This window comes from Astyanax mexicanus, chromosome 13, assembly GCF_023375975.1.
Source record: "Astyanax mexicanus isolate ESR-SI-001 chromosome 13, AstMex3_surface, whole genome shotgun sequence".
NCBI lineage: Eukaryota > Metazoa > Chordata > Actinopteri > Characiformes > Acestrorhamphidae > Astyanax > Astyanax mexicanus.
In genome coordinates, this window is record NC_064420.1 from 42606034 (window position 1) to 42627922 (window position 21889).

Sequence of the window (21889 nt, forward strand, 5' to 3'; positions counted from 1 at the left end):
CACAGTGTTTGTACAGGGTGGAGGGCCGGGGGTGTGTGTGCTGCAGTAGGGGCCTGACGGCTCAGTCTTCAGGCCCCAGGGGGGACCCTACTCCCCTTCGGTCCCCTTTCGCTTTCCTGAGAGAATTGTGCTCTTTCTATCTGAGGAAAGAGACCAGCCCATAGGGAAACATGGCCTGCTCTGGGAACACCTAACCCCAGGCCTGTCCGAAAACACTGGCAAGCTCCAGCACAACACGCCCCTTTTCACAGAGCTGTCAGACCAGCACAATGCCCAGTCCCCCTGCGGCTACTGATAGCAGGCCTTCTTTCACAGGGCTTTCACACTTCTGTTAAACTGCTACAAAATGAACGGTTAACTAAGGATGACTACTGACATAAAGCCATTTCTATATAGTGTGGCTGTTCACAGATCATGACCCCTAAGAGCTTTTTTTGTATGTGTTTTTCTAAATAAAGTCTAGAAAATTGCAGTCCTGCAAAATAAAAAAATGAAAAAATGGTGTCATCTTGTCTGGTTATCCCCAATCACACCATGTTATACATCTGTAATGCTGGGACTATTTTTCCAGTAAACTTTAATATATTTTAAATTCTAAGCTTTGACTCAATGATTATCTTTTCATGTTCTGGGATTTCTCAAATCCAAATTTTATCTAAGTCATGCTGTGGTAAATGTTTTTTTTTTTTTTTTAACACAATGCGAGTCTAACAGCCATTCTTTACATTGTGTTAAAATTATGCCCTAATGAATGGACCAATGAAAAATGCACCAAAACTAGTTTTTACATTTATTTTCACTGGAAAAATGATTCCATTGTTCTTTTTCCTTCTGGGAGTGTCTGACAGTAACAATAATGCTGGTAGATTAAGGCCAATACCAATTCGAAAAAAAAAAATGTTTACACAATTGTAAAATTAAAGCAGCTTTGTGAAAAAAATTGGTATTTTCTTGCTCAAGGGCTCCAAAGTGACTTAAAAGGTTTTTCCTATTACAGATGTCAGGGCCAATATAGTGTTTGGAGTCTTGCCAAAGGAAAATTTCTCACCCAGACTGAGAAATAAAACCCCAGTGTCCCACATGATGTGGTAGCTTACTGGCAGATGGTGGTGTTATCCACTGCTCCACACTAACCACAAACCAGCACAAGCCTTACACATGCTTTTCTGGACAAGCTGAGAAATACAGAACAGTCTCTTAAAGTAAAAGAATCATATGGACTGAGGTGGTAGAGCAATCTTACAGGATTTTACACAACTATGACTCAAGTTATGCAGCATTACACAGTTGTTGTGAACAGTCTTGCTTTTTGCTTAACCAAAATTGTATAGTGCAGTAGCCATGATAGAAACACTTTTCTTACTACATCTTACTATTACAAGTTTACAAGTCAGTGGTTTTAAAGCTGCTATTCTGAGGTAAAAATGCTACATAATGTAGAATATCTGCATCCAGATGATGACAGGCATGTGCTTAAAAGTGAATGAAAATGGTACAAACCAAAGGCACGGATGAGTTCCCGCTGCACAGCCCAGGTGACTGTGTTGATGAGGCAGGCTGAGGTGAGCCCAACAAAGAGCATGTTGTACAGGAAAACGATGTGGAAGTTCCCCAGCCAGTTATACCGTCCAAAGTCCCCCAACAGATCAAACCTTGTGATACCTTAAAAAAAAAAAAAAAAATCATAAATATTCAATTTTATCATAACAATGGAACATAAAAGAGGATAACACTTTATTAGTATACAGTACAAGTCAACAGTTTGGAAACACCTCATTAAATGTTTCATGCTTTATTCCTTGAATTTAATTTATTTTCTACATAGATTAACATTAAAGACATTAAAATAACTAAGGGACACATATGGAGTTACATAATAAACAGTAAAACAAATGTAAAATGCGATGATGCTTTGAGTTGATTTAGGATGAGATGAAACTTCACAGCATGAAGAAAAAGCAGCAACTACTGTTCAGCACCTCCAGGAACTCCTTCAAGACACTGAGAAAACTCTCTTAGGAACTACTTCTCTAAGAATCTAAAGTTTAAAACATATTCTGGTTGTTTAACTACTCCTGTATATTCTAATGTCTTTAATATTAAATTTACTATGTAAAAAATCTTAAAAAGAAAGAAAACACATTGACTGAGAAGAGTTGAACAGACAAGGCAAAACTGTTCTACAGAAGCTCACCCAGAGTGCGGGAGAAGACGGGCAGAGCTGAGCTTAGCACCAGCAGACACACACAGTTCCCTATGATCTGTGGAAAGAAACAGGGTGAGAATGTGCTTTTAAAAATAAATGTGAGAGCTTTTGAGGAAGTGTGAGTGTGTGAAGTCTCTGTACCTGTGTGAGGGTGGTGTCCTGTGTGCGAGGCAGCATGCTGCTGAAGAGCGGAGAGCTGTAGAAGCCCACCACGGATGATACCATCAGATACCTAACATTCTGCATTAAGGACACAAATACTTTCAATACTTAAAAACTCTACCATGTAGATAGTACACGACCAAGACTTTAAAATGTCTTTGTTCTGATCACATTCTGGGTCCAGCTTCCTGACAGCATGTTAGGCCATGTTCAGACTGCAGGTAAATCTGATTTGTTTCTCTAATTATGGTATATTTGCTGAGATGACTGTCCACACTATTATCCACTAGTGATGATGTAGGATTTGAGTCTGATATCTGCATGGGTTGCTGTGATATTCACATCTGGCATCTGTAATTCATAGCCATGCTGGTGATGTGGATTTAACACACAATAGATTTTTGCTGTTTTGCTGTTTCCGATGAATCATCAGAGTCTCTCTCCCCTCCATCTCAGAGATCGACAACCCCACCCACCCCTCACACGGACTCTTCGCTCTGATGCCGTCCAGCAGAAGATACAGGAGCATCCGAGCCTCCACTACTAGACTCTGCAACAGCTTCATCCACCAGGCAGTCAGACTCCTCAACACAGCTCAGAGACAGAGCTTAACCCCACCCCACCATCTCACACCCTACACACTCACACAAAACTAAACTGACCCCCCCGCCACCACCTCACACCCAACTGAACCCCCCCTCCACCACCCTTTACACACACAAAGACTGAACTTCACCCACACACACAGACACCCACTCAGCACACAGAGACTGACATGTCTTTATTCCTATCAGCAATATTTGCTGCTACTCCCAAAAACTCTAAACTCTCTACCTCAGTAACTGCTGTGATTATATGTATGTTCTATATGTTACAGTATGTTACACACCTCTGCACCTTATCCTCACTATGCACATTAATATACCGTATCGGTACTGCACTGTCCTGTCCTGTCTTTTAAATTGTCTCATCTCTTGTATGTATTGTAATTTAGTGTTATAGTTTTATCGTCACTCTTGCACTTTATGTTAGTCTATTGCTTGTTGTCCCATGTTGCACCATGGTTCCGGAAGAACGTAGTTTCACTACACTGTGTACCTGTACTCAGATGTAATGACAATAAAAGCCTCTTTACTTGACTTGATCAAAACTATCCACCCCATGCAGCGTTCAAAACATTTTCCAACGTATATAAAGTCCTTCAAAAATATTCCTAGACAGTCAGATGGACAGAGAGAGGAAAATAAGGCAACTGAACACTGTTGACCAACTAAGCTATGATTTTCTGTCTGCACATGAATAACGTCGCAATCTGAACATCCAGCCTCCTAACTCCTGAATCTGACACCTGATTAGAGTATAGATCCTCTGCCCAAACCAAACTAAGAGGCCGAGACCTCGAGCCACATTGTAAAGAATGGTATTGTTCTTGGTGTATTTCGGTTTAATGATTGTGCAGTGCATAGCCATATGGCCATTTTTTTGCTTTTGCACTTACAGTATAAATACAGTTGCATGAAAAAGTATGTGAAACCTTTGGATTTACTTGGATTTATGCACAAATTGGTCATTAAATTTGTTCAGATCTTCATCTACGTCACAACAATAGACAAACACAGTGTGCTTAAACTAAAACCACACAAAAATTATATATTTGCATGGTTTTATTGAACACAACATGTTAACATTCACAGTGAGGGGGGAAAGAGAATGTGAACTCCTAGGCCAATGACTTTTCTAAGAGCTAATTGGAGCCAGGAGTCAGCAAACCAATCAATCAATGTGATATTGAGATTGGATGTGTTAGTTAAAGCTGTTTTTAGTTTGCTGTTCTCAAGAAGCTTCTCAGAAGACCTACGTTTGAGAATTGTTGACTTGCATGAAACTGAAAAGGGTTAGAAAAGTATCTCTTTAATTTATGCTTATTAAATGTATTCTACAGGCCCAATTTGGCTCAAGGAAAAGTCCTCATTTTAAAATGTGGCCACATGATGGCAGTGTATAGCTGTCAAATATGTAAAAAAAAAAAAAGCGGTCCCACTTTATAATAAGTGGGATGAAGTAGTTCTGTTACAGAACTACTGTAACACATTGTTACAGATTAACTACAGAGGTACAGGTTATGTAATTACACATGTACTAAGGTACTAATGTACGTGTATTAAGGTTAATTTGACTTGTGTAAGTACACATGTGAACCAGGGTGAGTGTACTTACACATGTAATAGAGCAAGTGTACTTACACATGTGTAACAACGTGTGTGTACTCAATCAGCCCTAATTACATGCTAAACAATAGCTGTTAGATAAGTTCATACTGAACTTATCACACACACTATTACACCCTGGTACACGTGTACTTACACAAGTCAAAATTAACCTTAATACACATGTGTAATTACATAACCTGCACCTTTTACTTAATCCGTAACAATGTGTACTTAATCAGTAGTTACACTATAGTTACATGCATTGTTACCATGTAACTACATAGTACTTAGGGACACTTATTATAAAGTGGGACCAAAAAAGCTTTTTTATCTATCACTCTATCTATTCATGTTCTTGATTTTTGCTGTATCCATCACACTAAGCAGGCTGGAACAGGACTTTTGCTTTGCTGATTTGCTACTGTACATAAGACCCACAAACAGAAATAAGAAGGATACAGGATGAGGACCACCTGCACTGCAGCACCCAAAGAGCCAAACACAGAGAACGAAGCCAGTCCCAGATGAGGGTCCTGTGAATAAAAGAAAATAAATAAAGAAAGAAAGTAATAATTAATACAGGTAGAAGGCCCTGTGTTCTAGAATGTTTTAGTATCATAGTGTGTACAGTATTTCTGTACTGTTGAGCATTAAGCAGCGGCAGAGATGGCATTTGTTTATAGCTGTAGTAATTATTTGGATCATATACCAGTTTAAACTGGCATGTTTTAGCACAAATCAGACGTCATAAGTGTTTAATATCCCAATAAGCATTTGGCATCAGCTTAATAAATGAATGTCTATACTTCCCTATACTTATCTTGGTGCAACATTGAATATTTTTTTTCTGTATTAATATTAATTAACTATTTAATTGTATGTATTAATAATACTAATATTTGTCAGTAGTAGTCATTAATGTATTTTCATGCTAAAAATAAATGTAAACTATACTATATAAAAAAAACATTTCACAAAAACTTATTACTTAAAATAATATTACTTAAAAGTATACACACAGACACCTAAAACTACTTCTAATTTTTTTTTCTTTTTTAACTGGTTGTTTAAGATAAAGTATCTGGAAAAGAATTAAGAGACCACTTCAGTTTCTGAATCAGTTTTTCAGATTTTGCTATTTATAGGTATATATTTGAGTAAAAACATTATTATTTTATTCTATAATCTACAGACAACATTTCTCCCAAATTTCAAGTAAAAATATTGTCATTTTGAGCATTTATTTGCAGAAAATGAGAAATGGCTGAAATAACAAAAAAAGATGCAGAGCTTTCAGACCTCAAATAATGCAAAGAAAACAAGTTCATATTCATAAAAAAATTAAAAGTTCAGAAATCAATATTTGGTGGAATAACCCTGGTTTTTAATCACAGTTTTCATGCATTTTTTTACACACTGCTTTTGAATAACTTTATGTCACTCCTGGTGCAACAAATCAAGCAGTTCAGCTTGTTTTGGTGTGGTGGCTTGTGATCATCCATCTTCCTCTTGATTATATTCCAGAGTTTTTTTTTTAAGTGGTCTCTTATTTTTTTTCCAGAGCTGTAAATAAATTGCACACATTGCAACCTCAATCACCAGTACCCTTTTTTTTTACCGTAAACAGTTTCTCATTAGGCCACTCTGAATGACTTTGCTTACTTTGCCCTTTTTAAATTAGAGAAGTTTTTAAATTTAAACTTAAATGTAAAGTAAAAAGTCTGCACTGCACTGTTTTCTCTAAATCTCACCTCCATTCCTCTGGGCATGGCCGACTCATCAAAGAGCAGCTCCAGCACATGGAAACACACCATCAGCACACACACCACCTGAGCAGCAACAGCAAGAGCAGTCACTACAACCGAACAGGGACACAACACTGGCATCATCTGTTCACAAACAATAAAGACTCATCCTTACAGTTAATGCCAACAGCAGCAGCATGACCAGCGGGTAGCCCAGGTTACGCTGCCAGGCCGACGCCTTCCTCCTCGTCTCTGTGAGAGAGAGAGAGAGAGAGAGAGAGAGAGAGAGAGAGAGAGGGAGAGAGAGAGAGAGAGACTGAGTGTGAGGGACAGCTGGTATCTGATGTGAAAGGACAGTTGTACTTGTGAGGACAGTGTTCTCACCCAGAGCCATGCGCTTAGCCTGTATGCTCACAAACTGCCTCTTCATCGCCTCCATGTTCAGGTTCAGCCAGCAGGAGGTGTTACCTGAGAAACAGTCAAAGAACAGTCACGTTATTGAAGTGAATCAGATTTTAAAATATCATAAACTGTTAAATCATTTATTACAAACAACATTTACAGCTCTGGAAAAAAATAAGAGACCACTTAAAAGATGGTGAATTTCTTTGATTTTACCAAATTGAAAACCTCTGGAATATAATCTAGAGGAAGATGGATGATCACAAGCCGTCAATCCAAGTTTAACTGCTTGAATTTGTGCATTAGGAGTGGCATAAAGTTATCCAAAAGCAGTGTGAAAGACTGGTGGAGCAAAACATGCCAAGAAGCCTGATTTAAACTGTGATTAAAAACCAGGGTTATTCCACCAAATATTGATTTCTGAACACTTAAAACTTTATGAATATGAACTTGTTTTCTTTGCATTATTTGAGGTCTAAAAGCTCTGCATCTTTTTTTTATTTTAGCCATTTCTCATTTTCTGCACATAAATTCTCTAAATGACAATTTATCTTATTTGGAATTTGGGAGAAATGTGGTCTGTAGTTTATAGAATAAAATAACAATGTTCATTTTACTCAAAAATATACCTTTTTTTTACAGGGCTGTATTTATTGAAACCAGGCAGCATATGATGATTTAATTAAATTATATGTCAAGTCAGAGTAATGTAAAAATATAGACTCTTTAAATTATTATTATTATTATTATTATTATTATAAAAAAAATCTCTATATTAAGTCAAAATTTCATAATGAATAGATATGCTCTAAAATGACCTGAAATAACCTTTTTACTAACTTAACTAGCTTTTTTCCTTTGACAGCAACAATATATACATTTTTAAATTACCTGCTGACCCATTGAAAAGCAGGTCAGAATTAAACTGTAAAATATGGACATTTTTGTTTGAAATACACTGTAATAGTTATATGGTAATATCTTTGGTTTAAAACCATTACTGCATGAATTAAGCATATTTAGCCTGTATAAAGCATTAAATATACTATTTTCTAGATAGGTTATGAAATAGCTAAATGTACTGACATATAATGTTATATATTTGTGATTTTGTGAATTAAAGATACTTAAATTTACCTATTATTATATAAAAAAAACTATTTTACACATATTATATATACTTTTAAATGTATATTTTTATTTGCTCAGCTACCACCTACAACTCACATCATCATCTGCTTGTGTCTAGACATTCTCTGCAGTTCTACATCACAATTATAAAGTATAAGAAATGAAGAGGCTGGGAAATAGTGATGATTAAAAAAAAATAAGAACACTAATTTAAACATTCTGGATTAAGAAAAAAGAAAAATAAGATATTGGCTTTTTATCATCATAAGAAAATGCACAATTTCCTTCAGCTTGTTTGGAAATGTATTATTTGAATATTTGAAAGGTAATATAAACAAATATACATTCTAACAGGTTTATTGTTATAAAGGTTGTGTTATGAACACTCACTGTTGAGCTTCCTGGAGAGCGAGGCCTCCTCAAACACAGCACAGTTCATCGTCTCCTCCACATTCTCCAACAGCTGAACACGCACCACAACACAGTCATATACTGAGTCAGTGAACACCAAGCTTCCTATTTTCAGTTTCAGCACAGTAAGCAAGATAACTACACCCAAATCAGTCATAACGAGGTCAAAAGGTGACTCTTAGTTATATTTTCCATAAATCCTACTACTGTCAGCACTTAAATAACAGTCTCAGAAAAGGCTGGATTCATTATTACGTAGGTAAGCAGGTCAGAACATTTCTCAATACATATCAAAACCCACTTAAACGTCACATGCTTACCCGCGGTTTAACCAATAAGCTCCCAGTGACGCTGAACATACGTGACATTCCAAATGGGGTGCACACTGTTAAGACAGAAAAAGAAAATAATTAATGCTTAAACAAACAATACACACACACATTTAGCACAATTACATGAACTACTGAATTACTGAACTACGCCTAGCCTACAATTAACCACATTAACCACAACTTATAACCTGCTCCACATGTCAAAAAAAAAAAAACCATTAAAAGGTTTTCAGGTATAATCAGACAGACATGCACTTACGCAACAGCAGCAGCACTCCAAACAGAGAGATACAGGAGTAGAGGTAGGGCAGGTAGTACTCCCACAGGTCTGAAACACAGCAAAATAGACAGGAGAGTGAGCTCACGCCCTCTATACACACACTGGATACATGCTTTATTTAGCATCTGACACAACAACTCTGACAAAACTGTGACGTTAAGCCCAGTATCACCAAATTAGCAGCTTTACATGAGATAGAAAAACCTACTTAACTTTCAATGGAAGTCAATGAAAATATATTTTTGGGGCATTCCTATTGATCATCATGGAATTGTTATATAATGAGATTCAAGGTCTTTCATAATTTATTCAAATTAAACCAAAATGTAATGTTTCTTGATGTTTCTATTAATATTTTTGTAATAATACCACACAGAAATATGGTTCTTTAGAGTTTGCTTCGCAGCACTTTGACTTAAGGCCGCTGACTGTTGATTTAAGGCTGTTGAAGTAAGGCCGCTGACCGCTGACTTAATGCCGCTGTCCTTTGACTTAAGGCAGCTGACCTTAGGCCATTGTTCTTTGACTTAATGCCATTGTTCTTTGACTTAAGGCCACTGGCCGCTGTCTAAAGGCAGCTGTATTTTGACTTAATGCCACTGACCACTGTCTTAAGGCCACTGTCTTAAGCCCACTGACCGTTGAATTAAGGCCACTGTCTTAAGGCCACTGTCTTAAGGCCACTGTCTTAAGGCCACTGTCTTAAGGCCGCTGTGCTAAGGCCGTTGTATTTTGACTTAAAGCCACTGACCACTGTCCTAAAGCCACTGTCTGTTGACTTAAGGCCAATGTCTTAAGGCCAATGTCTTAAGGCCGCTTACCGCCGTCTTAAGGCTGCTATCTTGAGGCCACCTGCCCTTAGACTTCTGCTAAAGTGGCTCTTTGGTGACTTTCTTTCAGTTCTTTACAAAGTACTAGGAAACGAAATCAAGTCAGATGACTACCCTTTAAGGTTGGGCACTACATAATGTTTTGTATAATATATAATATATTGTAAATATCAATATATTAAATACTATTTACTACAATATATAAAAATGATCATAGTAGCACCTCTGTGTGATTTACTTCCTAAAAAAACTTTTCTTGGTCTATTAGAACGTTATCATTTTGTTTTTACATGTAGACACAGTATTAAATTAGGGTTCAGGGATATAAATGCAGAAGAGGATAGGGAGAAAAATACAGCAAGAAAACAAACCAAAGAATTTTAATGACTCATCCATTCAATGTTCTTCTTGTATAGCCTTGTGTTTTTTTGTGTGAATATGCAACAATATTTAAAAAATATTAAATTATTAATGAATGTACCAAGAAGTTCTTTAAAAAAATAAAATAATAATAAAATGAAGGGTGAACTGTGTCAGCCAGGTTTAGTTTCACACACACCGTAGAGACTCTCTCTGGCCGTGTTGTCGTGGAGGAGAGCTGAGGCCACCCACACAATGCCAAGCACCAGCAGACTGAGGAGAAGCAGCATCACTGCAGTCTCATAAACCCGAGACATGACTCCCTGCAGCAAAAGCACTCCAACAGATTAGTATATACAGTCATTTATACAGTAATATACAGACAGACAACTCCAGTCTTTTATTGAAAATATCAGAACAAATATTTACCCTTTTGGACCCTGTGAAGCCTTCTGCCTCAGTAAAGAAGTAGGCGAAAGGCATGAGGAAGACCAGGGACAGGTTGGAGAAGAGGAAGACTAAGTTCCATAGACCTAAATGAAGAAAGTAAATAAATTACATAAAATTAATTAAATCTTAATAATACATTACAATCAATAATAATGCATATCTTTATATTCATATTCACATATAAATAAATATATATATTTTTTTTAACTAAGGATTAGGCTATAGTGTTTTATCATGTACTAACATTTATAATCGAATAAACATCAGCTGTTTTCAGGAATATCAGTGTAGTTTCTGCAGTCACCACGAGAGGGTGGTAAAAGTTCAACACGCTCCCTGCTCTGGTCTGGAGATCTACAGAACAGGTGTTAAAGCTGTCTGTCTGTCTGTCATTCTGTCTGTCATTGTAGTTTCCGTTGCCTAAGTACATTATGTAAAGTGTATTACATAAAACATTTTTTGTCTAAATGATAGCACCTTTATTAACCTTGAAAACAGAGCTGGATTCGTCTTGTTTTTCTAACATCCAGCATGTGTCTCCTCTTAGCCAACGTTGGGTATCGCATATCACTTAACACATGCTGTCTGAATTCCTCACATAACACTCAACTACAGCTATATTACTGACACCTTGGCCAGGGCCTCCGAGTCCAGCGCTAATAATCATCAGTCAATCATCAGAAACAAGCCCAGCCTTTTACTACAGTGTAGTGCAGCAGTCTGACCAAATATGTATATCATGGTATTTTTCAAGATTCTCACAGATTTACATTTATTTTAATTCAATTTTTATTTTTAATATAGGTTTGTGACTTACTGTACTGTTAGGAGTACATATTATAAAAAACCCTAAGGCTTTAAACTTTGGCTTTGATTACTATTGGGTCTACTTTGTCCCACAAGACTACATAATATATTAAGATTTCAGAGTTAATTAGCCAAAAAAACAAAACAGACAAACAAACAAACAAAAAAAACAGTTAAAGAATGCAAACAATAGATCATACAATAAGGTACGCTAACAACTTTAACACAGCTTCCTTTACAAAACTAATTATTTTAAATAGTTCCATAAACACTATAATGGACCTGAATTACTAAATGTTAAAGTATTCAAATTATATTTCTCAACAGCTCTATTGCACAAGTAAGACACAAATTCAATATCAATTTACAATATGTTGTTCCTGAAGCAAAAGCAATACAGTAATAAAATCAGGCACAATTCCTATCTGTCTCCAGCTAACAAATAAATTCAGTGCACACGATTAATCTGATTAAATTTTTTTTTAATCGATTGACATAAATAGAGAAAACTGTACACAGCAAATGTAGAAATGCAGTATATTCCCATTTCCAGATGTATGCATTAATACAGTCAGAGAACGATGTTAGGTTTGGTGTGTGTGTGTGTGTGTGTGTGTGTGTGTGTGTGTGTATATATACCATGTATAAGTGAGCCGTTGAGCCACTGCATGTAGTAGCTCTGTGGGAATGTGAGCAAAACTTCGTTGGAGAGGATTGAGATGGGTAGAAGCAGCACTGCACACACTGCCACTGAGAGCGTAAACGTACACAGCCACAGCCTGCAGACAGACAGACAGAGATAAAGAGAGAAGAGAAAGAGAAGAGAGAAAGAGAGTGTTTAGTGTAAGATCTTTGCATTGACAGTCTAGCTGTAAAAGGTAGTGTTCAGTGCCACGGTGGAGGCTAAAGGTCAAACCAGGCTCAATACTAACACTCAGAACAAACTGATAAACAGGGTAAGCACACACTGCTCTATTTTTTTATGAATTACTACTTCCTGTAGATTTAAAACAAACTAATTTACACTCTAATTACAGCTTTTTACTACTTACACAATTTTGTTGACAGTGGCATCTTCTATATCATCTGGAGGAAGACAGAGAGAGAAAAACACACACAAGTTTATTTGCAAACAGACAAATACAAACACGACACAAGGTCAAACTGTCTTGACATGACAGTTTGTCATGTCAAGACAATATGTTACTATTTCAATAGTAACATTCATATGTTACTATTTCAAGCCTCACTAATCAACTCTTAGATTTGGCTATCGTGATTTAGTTCTATAGATATATAGTTCACATTTATAAATGTATATCAGTCTATATCTGCAATGTATTCAAAAACTGCATGCATGCAAAAAATGATGATGATTTTATGCGTATGGTTGTTGCTGTTTTGCTGTGTGCCAGTGTTGTGCATAAATTCAACCCCCTGCCAGAATCCGATTCCCCTTAAATGACATTCTTTTGTTCATTGTGAGAGAAGAAACTCAACAGTAATACGTATTTAAAACAGAAACAACAGGAATCATGAGCATAATCTGTTGTGCTCTACTGCTGCATGCGCTGCATGCACACCAAGGGGAGTCAGATTCAGTTTTTGGCACAACACTGGTGTCGGCTGATATCACCATACTGCATTTCTGAAAACATCACCAGACAATCCTCTATGATACTTTACAGGATCTGTGTTACTGAAGAGGATAAAATATTTCTAAATAAGTTAATACCAGGAATTATGGAATTATTGGTGTCAGTTTCACAGAATTTAACAACCAATATAATGTTATTCTCCGCAGGTTTACCTTATTTATTTGACTATGTGGAGTAATGAAGCACTTACTTTAGTAAGCCAAATTGTCTTAGGAAGTTTAGAGAGCATATGTTTCAATAAAAATATTAATGTTTGACACCACACATCTATAATGCATTACAAACCATAATGATGGAATGTATATTATTGATATTGACATTGATATTTTATCCCACCCCTATGAATACAGTCACTTTACTTGCATTGGGACACTTTATCACTTTCATGTTACTGATATCCATTCATTATTATCATGCTGCTATAGCAGTTTGCACTTGGACTTCATGTTGCTCATGTTGTGTGTGTACATATCTATCTTATTTTGTCTTTATATTTATCTATTTTAAAACGCTCTTTGAGTGTAAACTGAACATTGGAAATACAATTTCGTTCCACCTCATATACCACACCTGATGTGAAATGACAATAAAATCTCCTTGAATCCCTCAAAAGTAAAATAAACAATACTGTGCAGATATTATCTATATTTGGTATATACACTGCCTGGCCAAAAAAAAGTCTCCACCTGGATTTAACTAAGCTAATGATCTGGTGTATTTCTGCAGTAGGTTCAGCAACAGTATGTGCTGAAAGAATGAGGTCAGCTGACTACCTGAATATACAGAATATAGACCAGGTTATTCCATCAATTTTCTATGGGCATATTCCAAGATGACAAAGTCAGAATTCATAGGGCTGAAATTGTGAACGAGTGATTCAGGGAGCATGAGATCATCATTTTTACACATGGATTGAGAGAGAGTTCACCACAGAGTCCAGACCTTAACCTCATTGAGAATCTTTGGGATGTGCTGGATGGAGAAGTGCTGCTTTGTGCAGTGGTCAGACTCTACCATCATCAATGCTGCTGCAAGATCTTGGTGAAAAATTAATCCAGCAACACTGGATTCAAATATATCTGGTGACTTATTGAGCTTATTGAAACAATGCGAAAAATAAGAGTATGTGACCTTTTTTTTGGCCAGGAAAATTAGAACAGTATTAAAGTTGATTAATTGGTTTCACTTGCCTTTTGTCTCATTGCAAATCATACAATGTGAGTACTGCACATGCCCACATTGTGATGGCGATGCTAAAACGTTACATTGTGCAGCCCTAATTCTGAGGTCATGTGCGTGTGGGTTATGGCTGGCACAGCTAATCATGTGTGACACACAGTGACAAACGACTGCCTACTGTATCTATAGAAGCTTCTCTGGTATGGCATAAGATCATAAATCAGCGTCAGAATGACATATAGAAAGAGAAATAACTGGCTTCAAAATAATAACGCTGGAACAAACAGTTCTATTCTGAGAGCGAGCTGCATGCACAGTAAATTAAAAATGTCAACATGGCCCCTCCAGGAGGAAATCAGAAGTGCCTCCTTCGCACATGTTAAGAAAAACAGAACTTGCGCAACTCTGAGATGAGCCGCAAGGCAGAAACGCATGAGAACTCACGCAGTGAAAAAGAAAGGGCAAAGCAGGTTTTTGCACACTTCCTGCCAAAAGGCCAGTAAGAATCTTGAAACCCCTCCAGCCAATCCACCACAAGCCCAGAATCCATTTAAGTTTCCCAGTCCTTACAGCTGCTTCCAATAAGGACAGAATTCTGGAGGCGCTGACGCATGTTTGTGGCCAGCAGAGTGATTAATGCTTTAAACAGTTTTAAGCAGTCAAATTTACCATTCTACAGTGTGCGTCTTGTATAATGTAAAAAAAAACTTTCATAAAAACAAATAATATAATAAAACGTAAAGATTTTCATATAAACTTAACATTTTTCCAAAATACGGACACTCCCAAAGAGCCATATGAAAAATAAATTAATATTAGCCAAAAAAAGCTCTGCTTTGTAGTTCATGAAAGAGGAAGAAGAACACAGACAGCTTTTGTCTAGAATAGATTGAAAAAAAGCTGAGACCCACAGGGGTGTTGACTAAAAGCAGAAGAGAGGCCTCAGGCACTGCCAGGTAAAGGAGGCCGTGTTTATCTCCAGAACATTCCTCACGTCCTCCCCCTGTTGACAGGACCATTGCGTAACACGATTCCCCGCAGTCAGGGGGACTGATCCCGCGTGTCACTCTAGTGCCCAGTTCAACAGCCAGACGCTTGCACACAGACAGAGCTCTCTGAGGTACAGACGGCCGGGGGAAACAGGTGTGCAAAACAAGGTGCAAATGAAGTGTGTGCTACACCGCCTGTCAAACGTCCAGCAGCACCAAGCTTTTCAAAATGGCATTAATAAAATGCATCTCTAAAATGGAAATAAATCTTTAGTATAATATACACTACACATATTTGTTTCTGTTTAGTAGTTCTTATTATTCCTATATTTGAATTTTATTCATATTTATAGTTATTTTCTTACGTACACATTCTATAGTATTATTATTATTATTATTAGATTTTATCCTAGCCTGAGGTAGCTTTTTTGGGCCCTATTTTTTTTGCGATCTATAGCGCACCAGTCAATTGTGAATCATGCAGCTGGATTAAGAACGTGTCAGTGTGAGGGGGGCAAAAAATACACCTTGCATGGCTCGAAGCGCATAAAAGGCATTTACTAATTTTCTTACTTAATTATGGGTGTGTTTTGGGTATAATGTGAAATAAATCAATCATTGCCAGTGCCAGTTGTCATTTCCTTTAAGAAGCAGGTGCACTCTGACTTTGGCGCATTCGTATCTTAACAGCGCAGTAGTGTGTGCTTCTCAGCAGAGGATACTGTCCTGCTCATTCACGCTGTGAGGGAAGGGAACAGGGGAGAACTGGGTTTCATAACAAGGTTTTTGATGGTCTTTTTGACTGCATTTGAGGATACTTTGAAAGTTCTTGAAATGTTTTAGATTGACTGACCTTCTGTTTTTTACTTAGTTAAGTAGTTCTTGCTGCAAACTTACAGACAAATACTGTACATGTATATAGATATGATTATATGTATGATTTATATATTTCTTACTTACTGTACCACCTGTCATGGTTACTGCAGCGCTTTATGTAAATCATACTGTACAGTGAATGTCTGATTAGATGCTAAATGCATTTAATTGGCTCTGTAAATTTACTGTGCACAATGACAATCTAATTTAATCTAATTCTAATTAACTATTTTAAAGAGAACATGCTAAAAAAATTTCAAAACATTATAAAATGACAAAACAGGAAAACTGACACAATTATAGTTAAATAATCAAACATATTTAATATTAAATGGAAACAGAAAATGATGCTTGCAACCCTTTTCCCAAACATCAAGATCAGCTGATCTCAGATATGATTTATTTTGTTTAAAAACTACTTAATACTCTCTCTATGCATTAAAATAAATGCATGATGTTCAAACACTATAACCACCACTAAGCAATGCTTCTATGCTTCCTATCTGTTAATACCCATAATATTACTTTGACAGTCAGTGTACAGAATTAAACAGGTGAAAGTTTTATTGGAACTTCTGAAAATGTTCTCTCTGAAGATTTACAGGTATTTAATTACACATCCCCCGTCGAGGTGATGAGGTACAAATATGGCAGAAATGATATTTATGTGAGAACGCAGGTCGCTCTGATTCACCCGAGGCGGTTTTATGCTTACCTGTAACAAACTCTGCATTCTTCCTGAAGTGAGTCAGTATGAGGTAGGACAGAATGTAAAGGCAGATGAAGAGCTGCACGCAAATCTGTAACAAACAAAAAAAAAGAGAAAAATATACTTAAATCTCAAGTATCTAACATAAAAAATTGCGATTAATAGAAAAATGTATATTTATTTTAATAATAACATTGAGAAATACACATGTAACATATATTTAATGACTCTAGACTTGTTGTTTGAGATTTTGCTTCTTTTTTACCTGCTGTTGTGTGCCATCCCTTTACAAACCAAACCATTTTCACACAAACATCCAAACACACTTGGGGGAATTTAATCAAGGTCTTTTTTAATGTTGTATAAAAAAAAATCTATATATTTATACATCTGGAAATATTACATTTATTTATATTTAAGATGTATTGACTGTCCAGCACTAACTTAAGTGTATCCACATTTGAGAGAAAACACTTCATGTTTCCCTCTGCTGACAACTTTTATGAAGATGCGGATTTCATTTTCCAGCAGGACTTGGCACACTGCCCACACTGCCAAAAGTACCAATTAGTGTTATATAATATTCTAATTTTCTAAGACACTGACTTTTGGGTTTTCATTGGCTGTAAACCATAATCAACAATAAAAAAATAAACTGTTAAAATAGATCACTCTGTGTGTAATACAACTATATATAATATAAGAGTTTCACATTTTTACTAAATTACTAAAATAAAGTAACTTTTCAGTGTTATTCTAATTTTTTGAGATGCACTTGTACAGTCTGTAAAAATAACTAAAAGCACAGTTCACTACTGGTAATTACTGCTGGTAATAACCCCACCTGTGCTTGTAAAGCTAATCCAGCCTTGTTTGTGCTAAAGATAGAGACGTCACTCACACATTTTTCTTCTTTTTTAAATACATAACTTAAATTTTACTAACAGACTTTACAGAGAGAAGCAAAAGGTCACCTGACAAAACATTATGTTAATGACATTAGAGGAATTCCTGGCCTTTTACAGGCTAATCCCTGTGAGCCACAGATTAATTTTCACGTATGTCATCGTACGTTGTGAAAGAACACAGATTTGAAGCAAACGCCCTTCACTTTTATTATAACTGAGGTTAGATTAAAGAGGGTATGGAGTTTTTTCATGTACAGAGAAATGTTGATACAGATAGACATGGGCTGAAAAAGGCAGGAGTATTCTTTCACCAAACTCACCAGTCAGACTAACAAGGGTTTAAATGAACTGAAGCTCTTCTATTACACCATACTGATAACTGAACTGATACCTCACTAACTCATACAGTTTTTTATATAGAGAGAAATGCCTCAGTCACTGTCACTGTACAGACATTACACTGAACAAATTCAACAATCAAAAGTAGTAGTTTTTACCCTATCGACAATATGCTTTAATAAGAAGATTGAGGATATCATAAATGCTTAAAGAACACCAACCCAACTACACATTTTATTTTAGAGAGTGTAAGAAACTCTGTTAAACTTAATGATGTGCAGCAAAATTGAAATAAAAAATTACTGTACTATGGATGAGAGACTGTATAAATAGCAGTTTTAAGAATCTGCTAAGCTCTGGGAAAAAATAAGAGACCACTTAAAAATAATGAGTTTCTTTGATTTTACCAAATTGAAAACCTCTGGAATATAATCTAGAGGAAGATGGATGATCACAAGCCATCAAACCAAACTGAAACTTTTTTGTTATTTCAATTTTCCCAAAAATGCTCTAAATTGCAATATTTTTATTTGGAATTTGGGAGAAATGCTGTCTGTAGTTTATAGAATAAAACAACAACAAACAACAAACAAAAGTTAATTTTACTTAAACATATACCTATACATAGCAAAATCAGAGAAACTGATTCAGAAACTGAAGTGGTCTTTTTACATTTTGTACAGCTCTGGAAAAAATTCAATGCCTTTAAATATCATGATATAGCACTTTTATCATATCGCCCAGCTCTATACATTTATGCAACCCTAGTGTTTGATCATGTATTATGTGTGATTATTTTATACTGTTCATACTGATATCGGAATTATATTGTATCAGCCAAATATACCGATAGAAAAAAATATAACATAGATTTAGGCCATATCGTCCAGCCCTTGTTCAAAGGACCTGCAGCTCTTCTAATAGACCTTACTGATAACTGAACTGGTAGATGAAGTTCACAAGTTAAAGTGGGTGAGGCTGTGGAACATCCACACTAAAGGGAGTTAACCTATCAGTCCTTGTTATCAGAACGTGCTGGAAAATGAGCTCCAGTACCATCCAGAGCACAGTGTAGCCTCTCCCAAACACACACACACACACACTTACTTTCACTCATAGGCTTATCACTCCCATACAATGCTGCGCTCCTTCACAGCTGCTGGCCCTACAGCCCTGTGACATAAGTCCAGCTTATCTGAGTGCGTAGAGGGGGTATTGGGTGGCTATGAAAATACATTGTGCAGATCAGCAGATGCAGATGGGCGTACTGCGCTAAGAGGAACAGGACAGCAGGACAAAGACAGAGCTGTAGGAGACACGGCATAAAAACCCAGGTTAAATACCCACGGCATAATACATGAGGTTAAACCGGGAGTGGGGGGGTGGGCATGAGAGATAGAAATAGAGGACATTGTGTAACCCACTCCCCACTGCTGTTGTACTAAATTCATACCAATACACAGTGACGCATGTACTGCTCTTTATGGCATCACATTTCATTTCTTTAACAGACTGCAGGTGTATTTACTCTTCTTTGTTTCATATATAGATGACAATAACGGTTGACCTCGAACAATAGGATCTTTATACCTTCATACCTTATACCTATTGTCTCAGACCATTGTAATAAACATTACTATTTTTATAAGGGGTGGGCGATATGGCCCTAAAATAATATACAGTATTTCATGGTATTTTTGTGATAACGATACTCCTGGTGATTTGATAAATCACAGAATTACAAAAAAAATAAAATAATAAATTCAAGAATACATTACTGCAACAAAATGAAAATTAAATTGTATTATCGCATACGATATTATATGGCACACCCCTAACTGAGATATTTAGAGAGAAAAAAAAAATTTGTTTTAAAATAATAATGTTTTGTAACAGAAGTCAATGATCCAGAATATTATGATACTAATAATAATGCACTCCAAATATCTCCATATATGCAGGATTAAAGTAAAATAAATGACACTGAACAGATATAATCTGTCTCTAGTAAATATATAATGGGGAATGAGAACAGTGTGATTTTTTTTGCTAAAAACAGCAAAAAAAAAAAAAGTAGTACCCTGATGTGATAATTAGGGGTGGGTGATATGATAACATCATATTTCAGGGTATAATATCGTTCACGATATTCAAATATGTTGGTGATATTTTTGTGTACGATACAATATGGCACACCGCTAGTTGTCATTTTAAGACATACACTTTATGCCACTGATATACTGATAATATAATATAATATAATAATGCAATTAAATATTTTTTTATAGAGCAGAAAATCTTATCTTATGTTTCGGGGACCTCTCCAGTTGCAATGCGTAACTGAAGTAAGCAGGTGGAAAAGTACTTTTAAAACGTGCATTATGATGAGGTATTCTTCAAGAGCAGATGAACCTGGTGATTTTATTGAGGGATATCTTTCAGCTTGCGAGCTCACTTCATTTCTATTTTTGTGTTTTAGTTTATTGATCCGCAATGCTGTTTTGATATCTCCATGTTTGCAGTAGCTCTTGTATCAGAGCCACTAGCAGTACTGCGGTTATGTTTTTTGTATAAATATATTCAGTTTTGCAGGGGATGGTCACAAAAGCACATTTTTGCCAAATATTAGATTATTATATATTTAATAATACTGATTTCATGTTTTTTAAAAGAAGCTGATATACTGTCTTTTCACATTAATAGGCTCCTTTTTGCTATAAAAAAAAACAAAAACAACAACTAATGGACAGTATCAAGTGCAGCAAAAATAATTGAGGCTATGTCTATTTATATAGTTTATGATAAATCTATACCATAATTATCGTGACCGGCCTATGTAAACACCTATTAAATCATTGCTATATGATTAATGTTTTACTCCTATATAATTTCCCCTCACCCCATTTAATTAAGAGGAATGCATGTTTATTTATATAAATATTTCTGTACTAAATAGAACACAAACGGACATAATTTAAGTTTTAATCTAACATTAAAATCACTAATCTTTGTACTTTACTGTGCATCACGCGTTACAGTCTAAGTGCCAATAGATAGCCCTAGGTTACATGGTCAAAACCCACACTGTGCCATAGTGGAAGAGATAATTATTGATGACAAGTCAAATTCTACACGGTTGAGTAATCAGTATCTGCTACAGCTGGATCATTGATTATTACATACGCACCAACAAGAACAATAAATCACACCAGCACACCATGATACACGCCATGGACAAAAGTATTGGGAGACCTGCTGAATCATGGTTTCTTCTTTGTTCAAAAAGTATTCAAAAATTATCCTGCTTTTTTATTAAAAGATTTTTTTTATTTTTATAATTGAAAAGTTACTTTATTTCAGTAATTCAATTCAAAATGTGAAACTCATATATTATATAGATGTATTACACACAGAGTGATCTATTTTAAGTGTTTATTCCTTTTATTGTTGATGATTATAGCTTACAGCCAATAAAACCCCCAAAAAACAGAATATTATATAAGACCAATTGGTACTTTTGGCAGTGTGTGCCAAAAGTCCTGCTGGAAAATGAAATCCACATCTCCATAAAGGTTGTCAGCAGAGGGAAGCATGAAGTGCTGTAAGATTTTGTGGGAAAACAGAACTGCACTGACTTTAGACTTGATAATAAAACACAGTGGATCAACACCAGCAGATGACATGTCTCTCCAAACCATCACTGATTGGTGGAAACTTCACACTAGACCTCAAGCAGCTTGGACTGTGTGTCTCTCCACTCTTCCTCCAGACTCTGCTCCCTTGATTTACAAATGAAATGTAAAATTTACTGATGATCAGTGAAGGTTTATAATAATAATAATAATAATAACAATAATAATAATAATAATAATAATAATAATAATAATAATAATAAACAAGCCTAT

General features: G+C 35.9%; 1 protein-coding gene across 1 annotated transcript in view; it reads right to left on the bottom strand.

Annotated features, from left to right (window-relative positions):
• Nucleotides 1–21889, bottom strand: part of lmbr1l (limb development membrane protein 1-like) — a 36921-nt gene that overhangs the window by 4094 nt on the left and 10938 nt on the right. Inside the window, exons 2-16 of the mRNA XM_007246751.4 lie at nucleotides 16744–16828; nucleotides 12379–12412; nucleotides 11966–12105; nucleotides 10499–10602; nucleotides 10269–10392; nucleotides 8859–8927; nucleotides 8588–8652; nucleotides 8247–8319; nucleotides 6708–6791; nucleotides 6499–6575; nucleotides 6330–6407; nucleotides 5038–5111; nucleotides 2348–2438; nucleotides 2195–2261; nucleotides 1501–1662 (exon numbers count right to left, since the gene is read on the bottom strand). Coding sequence (XP_007246813.1) covers nucleotides 1501–1662; nucleotides 2195–2261; nucleotides 2348–2438; nucleotides 5038–5111; nucleotides 6330–6407; nucleotides 6499–6575; nucleotides 6708–6791; nucleotides 8247–8319; nucleotides 8588–8652; nucleotides 8859–8927; nucleotides 10269–10392; nucleotides 10499–10602; nucleotides 11966–12105; nucleotides 12379–12412; nucleotides 16744–16828 — 1327 coding nt within the window. The remainder of the gene's footprint in view (nucleotides 1–1500; nucleotides 1663–2194; nucleotides 2262–2347; nucleotides 2439–5037; nucleotides 5112–6329; nucleotides 6408–6498; nucleotides 6576–6707; nucleotides 6792–8246; nucleotides 8320–8587; nucleotides 8653–8858; nucleotides 8928–10268; nucleotides 10393–10498; nucleotides 10603–11965; nucleotides 12106–12378; nucleotides 12413–16743; nucleotides 16829–21889) is intronic.